The sequence below is a fragment of the Cherax quadricarinatus genome, chromosome 36 (assembly GCF_038502225.1).
Source record: "Cherax quadricarinatus isolate ZL_2023a chromosome 36, ASM3850222v1, whole genome shotgun sequence".
In the NCBI taxonomy this organism is placed as follows: domain Eukaryota; kingdom Metazoa; phylum Arthropoda; class Malacostraca; order Decapoda; family Parastacidae; genus Cherax; species Cherax quadricarinatus.
In genome coordinates, this window is record NC_091327.1 from 29,491,151 (window position 1) to 29,509,158 (window position 18,008).

An 18,008-nucleotide genomic window follows, 5' to 3' on the forward strand; every position below is an offset into this window, starting at 1 on the left:
AAAAGCGGCTTTGAAAATGTGAATATTTCCTTTGGTTTATATAAATTAGATTCATTTATAATTAATAAAACTTGGGAAGAATTTAATAATACATTGGACAAATAATAAATCTTATTTCTTGGGTAGAATAATTTGTTAGTGGGTTGTCGTGAGGACCTGTCTAGTTGGACCAGAGGACCTACTGCAGTGTTCCTCTTTTCTTATGAGTCCGGTATTGTCCCGCGTCAGGTGTTTCTTTGTTGTGGGAGTTGACTGTGAGGTGTGGTATAAGCCCTTTAAATTGCCTTCCTTTGATGTATTACTTTCATAGTTCCTTGACAATGTGAGTAGTCACGAAAGCGCTTGGAATTTCACTACTCTTTCACAGTGGTTGTTTCGCGCGCGCGCGCACACTCCCACACACACACATATATATATATATATATATATGCATATTATATATATATATATATATATATATATATATATATATATATATATATATATATATATATATATAGGCTTAAATAGCAACACTCATCTTGCCATATAGGACAAGTGAAAAATTGTGTATGCAATAATTTCGCCAAAATCATTCTGAACCTAACGAAAAAAATATTTCACTGTGTTTGTTTAATATTAAATTACTGTAAACAAATCTAAAATATATTTAGTTGGGTTAGGCTAAAATAAATTCCACTTGTTATAATAAGGTTAGGTAAGTTTTCTAAGATTCTTTTGGTGCAAAATTAAAAAATTTTACATTAACATTAATGAAAAAAATATATCTTTAAACGTATAAGAAAAAATTGTAGAAAGGACTTAATTTTAAATGAGTTCTTGCTAATTGACCAGTTTTACATATTCGCACTACACACACACACACACACACACACACACACACACACACACACACACACACACACACATGTTGCACACACACACACACACACATTTTATATATATAATGATATATATTTATATTTATATATAATCGGCCGGTGTGATATAATATAAATATATATATATATATATATATATATATATATATATATATATATATATATATATATATATATATATATATATACATTATATATTATATTATATTAACACATCGGCTGATTCCCACCAAGGCAGGGTGGCCCGAAAAAGAAAAACTTTCACCATCATTCACTCCATCACTGTCTTGCCAGAAGGGTGCTTTACACTACAGTTTTTAAACTGCAACATTAACACCCCTCCTTCAGAGTGCAGGCACTGTACTTCCCATCTCCAGGACTCAAGTCCGGCCTGCCGGTTTCCCTGAACCCCTTCATAAATGTTACATTGCTCACACTCCAACAGCACGTAAAGCATTAAAAACCTATCAAACACGCTCACGCATGCCTGCTGGAAGTCCAAGCCCCTCGCACACAAAACCTCCTTTACCCCCTCCCTCCAACCTTTCCTAGGCCGACCCCTACCCCGCCTTCCTTCCACTACAGACTGATACACTCTTGAAGTCACTCTGTTTCGCTCCATTCTCTCTACATGTCCGAACCACCTCAACAACCCTTCCTCAGCCCTCTGGACAACAGTTTTGGTAATCCCGCACCTCCTTCTAACTTCCAAACTACGAATTCTCTGCATTATATTCACACCACACATTGCCCTCAGACATGACATCTCCACTGCCTCCAGCCTTCTCCTCGCTGCAACATTTATCACCCATGCTTCACACCCATACAAGAGCGTTGGTAAAACTATACTCTCATACATTCCCCTCTTTGCCTCCAAGGACAAAGTTCTTTGCCTCCACAGACTCCTAAGTGCACCACTCACCTTTTTCCCCTCATCAATTCTGATTCACCTCATCTTTCATAGACCCATCCGCTGACATGTCCACTCCCAAATATCTGAATACATTCACCTCCTCCATACTCTCTCCCTCCAATCTGATATCCAATCTTTCATCACCTAATCTTTTTGTTATCCTCATAACCTTACTCTTTCCTGTATTCACTTTTAATTTTCTTCTTTTGCACACCCTACCAAATTCATCCACCAATCTCTGCAACTTCTCTTCAGAATCTCCCAAGAGCACAGTGTCATCAGCAAAGAGCAACTGTGACAACTCCCACTTTATGTGTGATTCTTTATCTTTTAACTCCACGCCTCTTGCCAAGACCCTCGCATTTACTTCTCTTACAACCCCATCTATAAATATATTTAACAACCACGGTGACATCACACATCCTTGTCTAAGGCCTACTTTTACTGGGAAATAATTTCCCTCTTTCCTACATACTTTAACTTGAGCCTCACTATCCTCGTAAAAACTCTTCACTGCTTTCAGTAACCTACCTCCTACACCATACACCTGCAACATCTGCCACATTGCCCTCCTATCCACCCTGTCATACGCCTTTTCCAAATCCATAAATGCCACAAAGACCTCTTTAGCCTTATCTAATTACTTTTCACTTACATGTTTCACTGTAAACACCTGGTCCACACACCCCCTACCTTTCCTAAAGCCTCCTTGTTCATCTGCTATCCTATTCTCCGTCTTACTCTTAATTCTTTCAATAATAACTCTACCATTCACTTTACCAGGTATACTCAGCAGACTTATCCCCCTATAATTTTTGCACTCTCTTTTGTCCCCTTTGCCTTTATACAAAGGAACTATGCATGCTCTCTGCCAATCCCTAGGTACCTTACCCTCTTCCATGCATTTATTAAATAATTGCACCTACCACTCCAAAACTATATCTCCACCTGCTTTTAACATTTCTATCTTTTTCCCATCAATCCCGGCTGCCTTATCAACCCTTTCATTTTACCTACTGCTTCACGAACTTCCCCCACACTCACAACTGGCTCTTCCTCACTCCTACAAGATGTTATTCCTCCTTGCCCTATACACGAAATCACAGCTTCCCTATCTTCATCAACATTTAACAATTCCTCAAAATATTCCCTCCATCTTCCCAATACCTCTAACTCTCCATTTAATAACTCTCCTCTCCTATTTTTAACTGACAAATCCATTTGTTCTCTAGGTTTCCTTAACTTGTATATCTCACTCCAAAACTTTTTCTTATTTTCAACAAAATTTGTTGATAACGTCTCACCCACTCTCTCATTTGCTCTCTTTTTACATTGCTTCACCACTCTCTTTTTCTCCATATACTCTTCCCTCCTTGCATCACTTCTACTTTGTAAAAACTTCTCATATGCTAACTTTTTCTCCCTTACTACTCTCTTTACATCATCATTCCACCAATCGCTCCTCTTCCCTCCCGCACCCACTTTCCTGTAACCACAAACTTCTGCTGAACACTCTAACACTACATTTTTAAACCTACTCCATACCTGTTCGACCCCATTGCCTATGCTCTCATTAGCCCATCTATCCTCCAATAGCTGTTTATATCTTACCATAACTGCCTCCTCTTTTAGTTTATAAACCTTCACCTCTCTCTTCCCTGATGCTTCTATTCTCCTTGTATCCCATCTACCTTTTACTCTCAGTGTAGCTACAACTAGAAAGTGATCTGATATATCCGTGGCCCCTCTATATACATGCACATCCTGAAGTCTATTCAACAGTCTTTTATCTACCAATACATAATCCAACAAACTACTGTCATTTCGCCCTTCATCATATCTTGTATACTTATTTATCCTCTTTTTTCTTAAAATATGTATTACCTATAACTTAACCCCTTTCTATACAAAGCTCAATCAAAGGGCTCCCATTATCATTTACACCTGGCACCCCAAACTTACCTACCACACCCTCTCTAAAAGTTTCTCCTACTTTAGCATTCAGGTCCCCTACCACAATTACTCTCTCACTTGGTTCAAAGGCTCCTATACAGTCACTTAACATCTCCCAAAATCTCTCTCTCTCCTCTGCATTCCTCTCTTCTCCAGGTGAATACATGCTTATTATGACCCACTTTTCGCATCGAACCTTTACTTTAATCCACATAATTCTTGAATTTACACATTCATATTCTCTTTTCTCCTTCCATAACTGATCCTTCAACATTACTGCTACCCCTTCCTTTGCTCTAACTCTCTCAGATACTCCAGATTTAATCCCATTTATTTCCCCCCACCGAAACTCCCCTGGTCACAATTATGGCAAGTTACAAAGGTAATGAATCAGCCTCACTCCTATACATGGTTATAGTCATGAACAAATTACAAAGTAATGAGCCACGGCGCGCATAACGGAGATAAAACACCTCAATTACTGGGAGCGCTTGAGGTTTCTAAACCTGTATTCCCTGGAACGCAGGAGGGAGAGATACATGATTATATACACCTGGAAAATCCTAGAGGGACTAGTACCGAACTTGCACACGAAAATCACTCACTACGAAAGCAAAAGACTTGGCAGACGATGCACCATCCCCCCAATGAAAAGCAGGGGTGTCCCTAGCACGTTAAGAGACCATACAATAAGTGTCAGGGGCCCGAGACTGTTCAACTGCCTCCCAGCACACATAAGGGGGATTACCAACAGACCCCTGGCAGTCTTCAAGCTGGCACTGGACAAGCACCTAAAGTCAGTTCCTGATCAGCCGGGCTGTGGCTCGTACGTTAGTTTGCGTGCAGCCAGCAGCAACAGCCTGGTTGATCAGGCGCTGATCCACCAGGAGGCCTGGTCACAGACCGGGCCGCGGGGGCGTTGACCCCCGAAACTCTCTCCAGGTAAACTCCAGGTACCCCCTTCAGCTTTGTTTCGCTTAGGGCCAGGACATCCACCTTCTTTTCATTCATAACATCAGCAATCATCTGTTTCTTGTCATCTGCACTACATCCACGCACATTCAAGCATCCCAGTTTTATAAAGTTTTTCTTCTTCTCTTTTTTAGTAAATGTCTACAGGAGAAGGGGTTACTAGCCCATTGCTCCCGGCATTTTAGTCGCCTCATACGACACGCATGGCTTACGGAGGAAAGATTCTTTTCCACTTCCCCATGGACAATAGAAGAATATATATATATATATATATATATATATATATATATATATATATATATATATATATATATATATATATATATATATATAAATACAAAACATCAACTCTGAAAGAATAGAGAAATTCCAAGCGCTTTCGTGACTACTCACATTATCAAGTTCCTTGATAATGTGAGTAGTCACGAAAGCGTTTGGAATTTCTCTATTCTTTCAGAGTGGTTGTTTTGCATATTCTGAAATCACCTGTTTACTGTGATCTTATTGCATATATATATATATATATATATATATATATATATATATATATATATATATATATATATATATATATATATATATATATATATATAGTACATAGTTTACTCACCAGATGAGCCAGGAGGTGATGACCATGGAGGCGTCGGAGAGCGAGTGGAAGAAATCCAGGAGAGGTTTGCCCTTGGCTCCCAGTGTTGAGAGTGCCAAGCCGAGCAGAGTGGCGAAGCTCACCAGACCCATGATGTTCAGAGCTCTGGTGTGCTCTGTCCCCAGTTCCCACTCAGCCTTGGGCGGCACTGTTAACACGCAAAAGGAAGACCTTGTACAATCCCATATAGATCAGAGTAACCATACAGTCATGAGTCTAATTTGAAAACAGTTAAAGAGGAGTTTACTGGCGATCACAGAAAAAATAGGCTTTTTGAAGAATTTCCTTTATATTCAATTGTTTTAGACTGAAGTAGTTAATTTACTGCAAACAAAAAAAACTTAATAAATCTTAATTCCATTCACAATATCTATGGCATTAAAACATCATGGATATTATTTAAAACCTGAAAGTTTAACAATGACTTTATTGGAGGTTACCAATTTGTGTGATCCTAATTACCTATTTTTAACTTCAAATAGACTAACGCTTAAATTACTATTGCAAAACTATGTACGGGAGAAAGAGGAAGCATTGCAACACTTGTTTGGTGCGTACAGTTGTTCAGTTACCTTCTGTCTCTCCTCACACAAGATCTTTTCCTTTATCTCTTTGTCCTGGCTCTACCTCAAAGTATTTCATAAGTTCTTGTAGTCTTGATTCAGTGTTAATACCTTGGACTTCCGGTAACAGTCTGGTGACATACTTCAGTATTTTCCAAATTTTGTTTTGTGTTTTCTAAGTGGGGGACTTCACACTGGTGCTAAATACTCGTAATAAATAAATAAGAAATGAATAATAAATATATAAGAAATAAAAAAGAGTAATTCTATGTTAATGTATATTGCTGCATTTATCTTGTATGACTGCTTCTGTCGAAAAACACTAAACCCGTTGGAGTCATACAGTTCTTGGGGAATGGGAGGATATAAGTTTTGATTAAAATAAGGAGGAGAGTGTAGCTCCAGTTCCTTCGATCAAAAGTCCTTCGTCTATTTCCTCTTTAAAGTCCTACGGGGAAGTTCATTTTTAATTTCCACTCTCAAGTTTTCTTGTACGACTTCTGTGAATTATTTCACTCCCGGGACATATTTTATCACCAGTTTCTTACTTTAAACTTCTTGGAGCTCAACAAGTATGTAGTTTTTCTAAATATTCTTGCGGTTCTCTAGTTGTGCTCTTAAAGCTTTTCAAGACAAGAGCATGTAGGTACCTGTCTAGCCTCTTAAGCAGATCATTTTACAATATATGCCCCAGAAGTGACCCTTGAAATGTTGCACTTGTTACTCACTCTCAACATGATCATTTAAAGGTCGGTGGAAGATATGAGAAGCAGTATTGTTTCATGACTACAACAGCGCTGAGGCTGTGAAGAAGTTGGTGTTTTCTAAGAGCGCCATCAGCTTTTCTTATTATTGACTATTATATATGTTTGACTGTTAACAGCTATGATATACGGGAAACATGGAATGGATGCTGGTCTTTAACTTAAGGCCCAGGATACCCTGTCTATATATATTTAATACATTTATCAGAAGCATGGCAGAACCCTCGTCAAACATTGGACATCTTAACGAATGAAGACTTTCAGTATCCAGAGTGATACTTTATAAGGTTCATTAACCTATTTGAGTCAAATCCCCCAGTCAGATTCTTCGTTTACTTGTATATTTTTTTCAATGCTTTCCAGTTCTGTATTGTTCCTTTCGTTTCGATACAAGCTTTTGTTTAGCAAAACAAGCCCAGCACTGCTTAGAAGCCTAAATAAAATGGATGCAAAAAGCGTATTGCCGAGACGTACGAAAACAAAGATGAGTTGCAGATGTTTCTATTATAAGAAATTATATATTAAAGATCTAAACAGAGCTAAATGTTGCCCCGATAAAAGCTTCCTCTGTATCATTATCATGGAGTTCCACCTCGACAGCTTTTGTCCTTTGGATGGACGGATGTGATTGTAACTATGGATTTCCACTACACTGTGTTAATAATGCTGTAATATCTTTACACAATCAAGAAAATGTTTGTTTGATATTTTCTAAAGCATCGGTAAACAAATTTATAATAATTACACATAAATTAGTTTACCAGAAAGACTAATTTAATTTAAATTATTCACGGACAAAAACTTTCCTTTATAAAAAAAATGAATGTCTTGAATAATCACTGATATCTAGAACTAATAAATCATCTAGTACATAAAGTTTTAATAAATCAAATTTCTACATCAACTCAGAGAGTTTTTTTTTTTTGGATATATTGTACATTGTTACATAGTTTATATATGAATAATACTCCAATTTGAAAAAAAAATAAATCCTAGATTTCTTTTTTGAACACATTTTTTTACAACTGCAACATACCCGGGATGCGTAACTAAATTAAATGAAAAGACAAAATTTAATTCATGTCACTTTCTCAAGAACATATTTTTATGAGGATCAATTTGATTTAAAACGCTGAAACTTTGGGGTTTAAACTGGCACATAAGTCTGGATGAACCTTAAATATTAAATTTCTGTAACATGAAGTGTATTGGAAGGAGGGGGGGGGGAGTACTTGGATATATAATTTTTGACATGCTCGCTAGTTTTTTGACTAAGGTTACTAACAAGTATGGTAGAGAGAGAGACTGCAGAGCAAGTATTTTTTGACGATGTTTCTCTCAGTGTTGAGTTTTACCAAGTAAGTCTTGATAAATATGACTTTATAAAGCTCAACACTGAACGAAACGTCGTCAGAATAAAGCCTGGCTTTGCATACTTTCTTTCTATGGATAAATGAATGAAATGAACACAAATACATTCACTAAGGAGTTAGGAAGCCATTATTGAAAACGTTTCAGTCCTTGTACTTTGATCACTTCATATATAAGTATTTTAGGCAATCAAGATCCAGTGATCGAAATGTTTTCAAGAAAGGCGTCCTAAGTGAACGCATTCGTGTCCACATTCCTCAAGTTGTCATTTGAATTTTTACAACCAATGGAGATATAAAGCTTTTTAGTTCCTAGTCTAAGGAAAAGCTCTTAATACATTCTGGTCTAGAAAGTAAGTCATGACCACAAGGTTGGGATGGGTTGCTGAGTAACATTCTATGACTATCATGCTTAAAGGTAATAAATATCGAAGCAGAGACGAGTTTCGTGATATGGTATTTCTGTAATAGGCTGTGCGATTTTTAGGTCTGATTTCAATTTCAACACAAAGGAATCTGCTATGGAGCTGCAGGTGACATGGGAAATTGAAATAAAAGAGGATTTCAGTTGAGAATTGGAACGTAATAAAATAAGCCAAGAACAAACTCGGAGCTAAGCCAGATGAGGGACTATATATCCTAGTGGATAATATAAGCAAGTGCTTCAGTGCCTCACCTATGCTCAAGTGGTGTGCCACATTTAGTGGTCTAAGGAAGCGTGATATACTTAAAAAAAAGTGCTAATCTGGATTATCATTTCGTGTGCAAGTGCTTAAGAAATCTGTGCAGTGCAAATAAAATGATTGTAATTGAAGTCCTTTAGTGAAGGGGGCAGCTTACGTTTCGGGAAGTGATTTTGGTCCCCACCAGAGATGTGCCTCAACGTTGCATATTACTGTGATGTGTCGTGGCATTCCTTGAGGTGCATCACAAGAAGAGAGAACCCAAGTAGGCGTCTTTCACTCAAGTATCCTCCCTCATAATTATCTAGCATATAGTATGAAACTAATCTAAAAAAAAATTGAATACAAATGTATCTTGCTATTAGGCTTCTGTGAATTGAGCCATAACCAATACCAGCTACTTTTGAACTACGTATGATGAAAATAAATTTTGCTGGAAGCCTACGGTACATATAGCAGGCATATATTACACATTTTGACACACATGTAATATACTTACGTTCATCCTCCGTCAAGTTGTAAGAAAGAAAGCCTGTAAAACAGGTTAGAGTGAAGGCACTAACAATGACAATATTGCTTGAGTGACCTCCAGGTCTACGGTACAAATCTACACAAATTTGCATTGAAAGTAAATGTACTTAAATTAACTGATGATAATTTTTGTATATCATAATATCTGAAACAAACTACACAAAGCTGTGATAGACAATGTACCGTGACTTAGAGGAGGTTAAGTGTGAAAGCACATTATTCATCAGCCTGATGATTCTTCCTTGCCTTACCAAATTATACTTCCCATCACACTTATATACATAACTAATTAAGCATGTTACCCTGAAAGCAAATATAGCACATCTCAAGCTTACTGGGAAGAAAGAACACACAATCTGCTGAAAATACCACGAATACGAAGAAAAGTTCATCGACTATACCAGGAGCTTAGACACATTTAAGAAAATATTAAGGAGAGACAATTCTTCAGGACCAATTAAGTGGCCTGCTGGTATGGCTGACATACTGAAGGCATCCTGAAATGAATACTAGAGACGTTGTTAGCCACTAGTTCCCTTCAAGACCATCACCTGCCTTATCACCTCTCATCACCATCACCATTAGTAACCCAGTCCTTCATCATTACCATCATTTTTAGCACATCTAATTGTCCCTAACGCCTCTATTTCAATATCTCAAATAGTAGCATTACTTATCATCACCACCACTGCTAATAGCACCGCTTGTCATCACCACTATCACCACCATTGTTACCATGCTAGTAGGAAACACCATCATATACACCAAAATAATAAAAATGCCTCCATTTCTATATAACGTGAGCTGAGAGCAGGATACGGGACAGGTCCCTTCAAAAATGGTTCCTTGATTCTGGTAAAGTGCTCTTGATCCAAGGTTAGCTATAGAACAGGTCTGCCCAGATATTTTAGAATGAACGAGTTGCCAGGATCGAGGCTGAAGGTAGCAGAGAGTCACGGGACTGGTAATAGAAAGCCATGAATAGCAGAGAGCCACGTGTAGCAGAGCCACGGACAGCAGACAGCTACTGGTAGTAAAGAGTCACGGATAGCAGAGAGCTACTGGTAGGAGAGAATTATTAAATGCAAACAGAAGAGGCTGAAGACACAACATTGATCAAAGAATCAACGATACAGTCCTTCATGTCGAGCAACTTTCGACCTTGCGTCAGTGGAAATACTTACATGTACCCTCTGTCCAATTATATTTTCTTATCCATTCCTCTTTTCCTGCAAAGTAAAGTTTTACTGATTTAATAGATAATGTGGCCAAACAGGAGGCCAACCATGGCATGCATGAGGAAATAAATGTATGAGAAGATAATTATATTTTTGCTAATGTAAAATGTTGTGATATGTGTAAATAAGTACTTCTTTCTCTATACACACACACACACACACACACACACACACACACACAAAGTAAAAAATACCTTGGAGTAAATATAATACCAATTATATCAGAATTGCAAATAAACCGTATAACATTAGAGGCATATGTAAAATTAGGAAACATCTGGAATGCATTCAAGAACTTAAACAATCCTTTATACGATCTATGTTAGACCAATCCTTGAGTTCGCGGCCCCAGCATGGAGCCCACATTTGGTCAAGCATGTGCAGAAGCTGAAAATGATTCAAAGGTTTGCAGCCAAACTATTACCAAAAATTAGGGAAGTGCTTTATAGGGACAGGCTGTCGGAACTGAATCCACTGCCTCTAGCCTCCTCCTCACTGCACTGTTTAGATCCAGTGCCTCTCACATCAAAGTTTTGGTACGACTTTTCTCAGATACATTCCCCCTTTCGCTTTTATAGATAAACTTCTTTCTTTCTTTCTACAGACAACTCAACATACTACCTATTTTTACCTTTAGTTTGTTCTATAGTTCACCTCATCTTTCGCAGACTAACCGGCCAACATGTCCATTTCCAAATATCTAAATGCATTACTTCCTCCAAATTTTAATTTATCACTGCCTGAACCTTTTGGTTACTCTCATCACAATACTAATTTTTATGTTCACATTTAATTTCTCTTTTATAAACTATCCCAGATTTCTCCATCTTTTGCAACTTGTTTTTAGAATCTCCAGAAGCAAACGAAATGGAACCTTTTAATGTATCTCCAAGTGTTCTGAAAGGAGCAGAAACACTGTTTTCATTCTAAGCAAATATCTTCAACAGTACAGCAGGATAATGAACTACCAAAATCATGCAAAACAGAAAATGTAATACCAATGTTCAAACAAGGGAACACGCAAGTAGCACCGAATTATAGACGTATTTTTTGACACGAATTCTGTCAATGATAATAGAAGAGGTAATGAAGAGAATGGCTGAGTATTTGGAGAATGGAGAATATACGAAAGACAACCAGCACTGTTTTAAAAGAGGGAAGTCCTGCCTTACGAACCTTAATACATTGCGTTCCACGAAAAAGGTGACAGATTAATATGAAAAGAAAAATGCGGGGAGACTGTATCATACTTTAGATACTGTACCATACTTTACCCTTCCCCAGACAGAAATCAGTGAAACTGGTTGATAAATAGCACGGGGTCAGGTGCTATTCATCGACTCATGCCAACGCAACTAGGCGAGTACAATTACGTGAGTACAGTTCGCAGTAAAATGATCCTTGTGGGAAAACATCTCTAAATATGTGACCTGACCACCCACTCGCATTCTCATACACAACCCTTATTTGATGAATGACTTTAACGCTCATATTCACCTTCGTTAAATTTAATTTTATCCACTTCCCTCCCAACACGCTATACTTCCGACCCCAATACTTGACACCCGCAAGGCAACTCCTCCTTCCAACAGTACGTGTGTTTTTACATGACTTACAATTTCAAGATTCTTCGCGATATTAACCTCTTCAAAAAAAAATATTTTTCTTTGCTATAGTTAAGATTATCAGGAGATAGGATAACGTATACAAGTATTAACCTATATTTACATATAGCTACCCGACCATAACGAAATAACATAATAGAAGCGGCTTATGTTTGGCAGCGCGAGACAAGCTGTGTTCCTGAGAGCGTTGTAGATCCCAAGAATGTTAGGTGGGTAAGCTTCGTCAGGAAACAGGACAAGTGTTTCCTGACGCGGGTCTTAGATGATGACCCGCTCCTGGAGCTTTTGGTCATCTGACCGAGGCCTTCCGCTGGCTTACCCCTCCACCCCTTTAAAAATTAATGGTTATTATTTTGACCATTTCTTTCAAGAATGTTGTATTGTGAGGATGGGCTGCAGAATTAATCACTGGAGGAGACATAATGTGTCCGTCCATTTGTGTTCACTGAGTACATCAATCTCTGGACGTGTTTATCAGAATGTAACCTTCTGTGATCTGAATGACTTTGACTGATACGTCAATTAAAGAACAAAACGAGAAGTATACAAGTAATGTTCATCCTTTCACTTATTTCATAGAATTCTTTAGATGAAGAATTATTAACCATGGATGGAAGGAAGGATGTAATAACGAAAGGAAACTGAGATCTGACAGAGCTTTAATCTGGTAAATTACTCTGCAAGCTTGGCAATAAGAATAAGCATAAACCATACATAAAAACATATGGTAAAGCTAAGTAAAAAAAAATCTACTAGCACAAATAATACACACAACAATACATTACACGTTAAAATAACCATTATCAGTTACAATTAAATTATTAATGTTGTAAATACTCTGCTAAAACTTCCCCGAGGTCCCTACAGTCACAACTTAAGTTAACTGAAGTTAAAATGTTTTTCACAACCAACTGCACGCTACAATCTTACACAGATGGGGGTCAGGTACACATGCAAACAGGTGACTATGAGTGATGTTAGTATCCTAGGATAACCCAGTGAAGCCAGGCGGTGTGGCTTCCTCCCACTGGTTAAATTCCTGTAAATTCTAGCTCTAGGTTTTGCTGTCGATGCGGCTACTTTATTGTGCCTCCCATATCCATCAGGCAGGTAATCTTAATAAAACAATAGACCAAAGTAACAGACAATGAAGACAAATTCCAACTACTCCGTTATGGAAAACTGGAGGAAATAATAACTAGAACTGAGTATACTACAAACTCTAATCACACAATAGAGCGGAAAAGTTATGTGAAGGACCTGGGAGTGGTAATGTCCGAAGATTTCACCTTCAAGGACCACAACAATGCCACTATCACATCTGCGAGGAAGCTGATAGGATGGATAACGAGAACATTCAAGACAAGAGATGCCAAGCCAATGATGATTCTTTTTAAATCACTTGTTCTCTCTAGGCTGGAATACTGCTGTACATTAACATCCACCTTCAAGGCAGGTGAAATTGAAGATTTAGAGAATGTACAGAGATAACGAGATATATCATAATCTACACTTGGAAAATCTTGGAAGGAATGGTCCCAAATCTGCACACAGAAATACTCCCTACGAAAGTAAAAGACTGGGCAGGCGATGCAAAATGCCGCCAATAAAAAGTAGGGGCGCCATTGGTACACTAAGAGAAAACACCATAAGTGTCCGGGGCCCAAAACTGTTCAACAGCCTCCCATCAAGCATTAGGGGAATTGCCAATAAACTTGCCTTCAAGAGAGAGCTGGACAGATACCTAAAGTCACTCAGCCGGGCTGTGGCTCGTACGTCGGACTGCGTGCGGCCAGCAGTAACAGCCTAGTTGATCAGGCCCTGATCCATCGGGAGGCCTGGTCATGGACCGGGCCGCGGGGGCGTTGATCCCCGGAATAACCTCCAGGTAACCTCCAGGTAACCAGATCCTTTACTGCACGTATAAGTTCCATCAAACGCCTTAACTACTGGGAACGCCTGGAAGCACTTGACTTGTACTCATTGGAGCGCAGGCGAGAGAGATACATCATAATATACACCTGGAAGATCCTGGAGGGACTGGTCCCTAATCTGCACACAGAAATCACTCCCTGCGAAAGCAAAAGACTTGGCAGGCGATGCAATATACCCCCAGTGAAAAGTAGGGGCGCCACTGGTACACTAAGAGAAAACACAATAAGTGTCCGGGTCCTAAGACTGTTCAACAGCCTCTCACCAGCCACTAGGGGAATTACCAATAGGCCCCTGGCTGCCTTCAAGAGGGAGCTGGACAGATACCTAAAGTCAGTGCCGGGTCAGCCGGGCTGTGGTTCGTAATTTTTACTAGATGCGGACAGCAGTAACAGCCTCGTTGATCAGGCCCTGATCCACCAGGAGGCCTGGTCATGCACCGGGCCGCGGGGGCGTTGATCCTAGGAATGCCCTCCAAGTAAGCAGACGGTGGACTGAGATTCCACCTATCTTTAAACATTGACCCACACGGGTTCAGCGCTTCGCATACATACAATATCCGCGCACAACTCATCACTGGAAATAACCCAACAAGACCATTTCTCACATTATAAGAGCAACAAGAGTAGTGGGCTGAGCAAAAACAAGCGGGCCGACGTAGGGGTAACTGGAGAGGACACACACTTGTGACTCTCACTTGTACTGCTGCTGCTGCTGCTGCTGCTGCTGCTGCTGCTGCTGCTGCTGCTACTGCTGCCTCTCGTGTGACAACCGTGGGAAGAAAGCCCATTCTACAACCCATTCTCCTGCCACGAGTGATACTCTTGTGTAGGCTTGAATGTTTCTTGGTAACCCTCTGTCATCGCATTACTATAATTTACTTATTTGTGGGCAAAAATACGTTTTCTGTTGTTTTTGTAACCAAACGTCGCATGATTAAAGGATCTCAATGGAAATAAGTCACTTTGACGTTTATGGGTTACCTGGAGTTTACCTGGAGAGGGTTTCGGGGGTCAACGCCCCCGCGGCCCGGTCTGAGACCAGGCCTCATGGTGGATCAGGGTCTGATCAACCAGGCTGTTACTGCTGGCCGCACGCAAGCTGACATACGAACCACAGCCCAGTTGGTCAGGTACTGACTTTAGGTGACTGTCCAGTGCCTTCTTGAAGACAGCCAGGGGTCTATTGGTAATCCCTCTTATGTATACTGGGAGGCAACTGAACAGTCTTGGGCCCCGGACACTTATTATGTTGTCTCTCAGTGTACTTGTGGGGCCCCTGCTTTTCATCGGGGGAATGTTGCATCTCCTGCCGAGTCTTTTGCTTTTATAGGTTATCCCAGGTTCTCTACACATATGCTATGTATGATAATCTATGTAACTGTATTTGTGTATACCTGAATAAGCTTACCTACTAATCAATAGGAGAGGTTGAGGGAGGATGTTGTGGGAGGTTGAGGGACGATGTGGGAGGCTGAGGGAAGATGTGCAACGTTGAGAGATGTTGTGGGAGGTTGAGGGCAGATGTTGCACAAGGTAGTGAAAGCCTTTTCCAAAATGCTGCACATCGTATGGGATTTCTGATTATTGTACATTTTGCAAATGCAGTGACTGGAAATCAAGAATCTAAATCTAGGTATGAGTTGGTTTCCCACCTAGAAAATGGATAGCTTAGAATACGTTTGGTGTGTACATGTCAAAAATTATATTTATAAAATCTTCTAATGTGACGCCGAATTTGTGAAGGTATGGTCGCTGGACATCATATATTAGATAAAATTGATTTTGTCGTCCAAGAGCCTAGTTCCTGGTGCACCCGTATTTATCTTGAGGACAGTAACGCTACATAATTATGAACATACAGAAAGCCTCATGAGAACAGAGCAGTGCAGATGGAGCATTATTATTATAATCAAGGGGGAAGCGCTAAACCCGGAGGATTATACACCGCCTGGGGGGGGGGATGTGGAAGGCATTCAGGCTTAATTCGGGGAACTGGAGCACAGATCCAGTTCCCTAAATCAAGAGCCCCTCACCAACATCAAGGAACCTTCCTTGAGGAGCAGATGGAGCAGCAAGTAACTTTGTTAAGAGGCTATTGACATCTCTACATTTCCTACATTCACTGCCAATGTAGTATATACAATGTAACACTGAGCTTACATGACTATCTGCGTTATCATCCTCTACTCAGTATAGGTTAGATAAATTAAACGATATTATTTTGTCAATTTTTTCAAAGTTAGGTTGCTAGGTTAATTTTTGCTCATAATAAAAAAAAAAGTTTATAAAAAACGCAAAACTACAGTTAATTTTTCTCTGGGAGTGAGGCCAATTTTCACGTGACGAACATTTTATCACATTCTGGATGTTATAGCAGAAAGAGATACAACTACACGTAGACCAAGCATCCTGCACATGTAGCATTATCATTTGCCTTTCCATCAGTGGTGGTGTAATAACAGCAAGCATACATCACCTCATGAAACATGACCCATAACAAAAACTAGAATGTAACTCATGGTTAACAACCTACGTTAACAAGCCTTAGAGCTTTACTTATTCGAATTAACCATTATATATATATATATATATATATATATATATATATATATATATATATATATATTTTTTATTTTTATTATCACACCGGCCGATTCCCACCAAGGCAGGGTGGCCCGAAAAAGAAAAACTTTCACCATCATTCACTCCATCACTGTCTTGCCAGAAGGGTGCTTTACACTACAGTTTTTAAACTGCAACATTAACACCCCTCCTTCAGAGTGCAGGCACTGTACTTCCCATCTCCAGGACTCAAGTCCGGCCTGCCGGTTTCCCTGAATCCCTTCATAAATGTTACTTTGCTCACACTCCAACAGCACGTCAAGTATTAAAAACCATTTGTCTCCATTCACTCCTATCAAACACGCTCACGCATGCCTGCTGGAAGTCCAAGCCCCTCGCACACAAAACCTCCTTTACCCCCTCCCTCCAACCCTTCCTAGGCCGACCCCTACCCCGCCTTCCTTCCACTACAGACTGATACACTCTTGAAGTCATTCTGTTTCGCTCCATTCTCTCTACATGTCCGAACCACCTCAACAACCCTTCCTCAGCCCTCTGGACAACAGTTTTGGTAATCCCGCACCTCCTCCTAACTTCCAAACTACGAATTCTCTGCATTATATTCACACCACACATTGCCCTCAGACATGACATCTCCACTGCCTCCAGCCTTCTCCTCGCTGCAACATTCATCACCCACGCTTCACACCCATATAAGAGCGTTGGTAAAACTATACTCTCATACATTCCCCTCTTTGCCTCCAAGGACAAAGTTCTTTGTCTCCACAGACTCCTAAGTGCACCACTCACTCTTTTTCCCTCATCAATTCTATGATTCACCTCATCTTTCATAGACCCATCCGCTGACACGTCCACTCCCAAATATCTGAATACGTTCACCTCCTCCATACTCTCTCCCTCCAATCTGATATTCAATCTTTCATCACCTAATCTTTTTGTTATCCTCATAACCTTACTCTTTCCTGTATTCACCTTTAATTTTCTTCTTTTGCACACCCTACCAAATTCATCCACCAATCTCTGCAACTTCTCTTCAGAATCTCCCAAGAGCACAGTGTCATCAGCAAAGAGCAGCTGTGACAACTCCCACTTTGTGTGTGATTCTTTATCTTTTAACTCCACGCCTCTTGCCAAGACCCTCGCATTTACTTCTCTTACAACCCCATCTATAAATATATTAAACAACCACGGTGACATCACACATCCTTGTCTAAGGCCTACTTTTACTGGGAAAAAATTTCCCTCTTTCCTACATACTCTAACTTGAGCCTCACTATCCTCGTAAAAACTCTTCACTGCTTTCAGTAACCTACCTCCTACACCATACACTTGTAACATCTGCCACATTG

The 18,008-nt window shown here is 39.6% G+C and overlaps 1 protein-coding gene across 5 annotated transcripts in view; it reads right to left on the minus strand.

Moving 5' to 3' along the window:
* Positions 1-18,008, minus strand: part of Eaat1 (Excitatory amino acid transporter 1) — a 349,192-nt gene that overhangs the window by 13,687 nt on the left and 317,497 nt on the right. For 2 of the 5 annotated variants that reach the window (XM_070091619.1, XM_070091616.1), the window contains exons 7-8: positions 9,248-9,280; positions 5,330-5,516 (exon numbers count right to left, since the gene is read on the minus strand). In XM_070091619.1, coding sequence (XP_069947720.1) covers positions 5,330-5,516; positions 9,248-9,280 — 220 coding nt within the window. Of the gene's footprint in view, positions 1-5,329; positions 5,517-9,247; positions 9,281-10,463; positions 10,509-18,008 lie in introns of all 5 variants that reach the window. The other 3 variants (XM_070091618.1, XM_070091615.1, XM_070091617.1) reach the window with 2 other exon arrangements.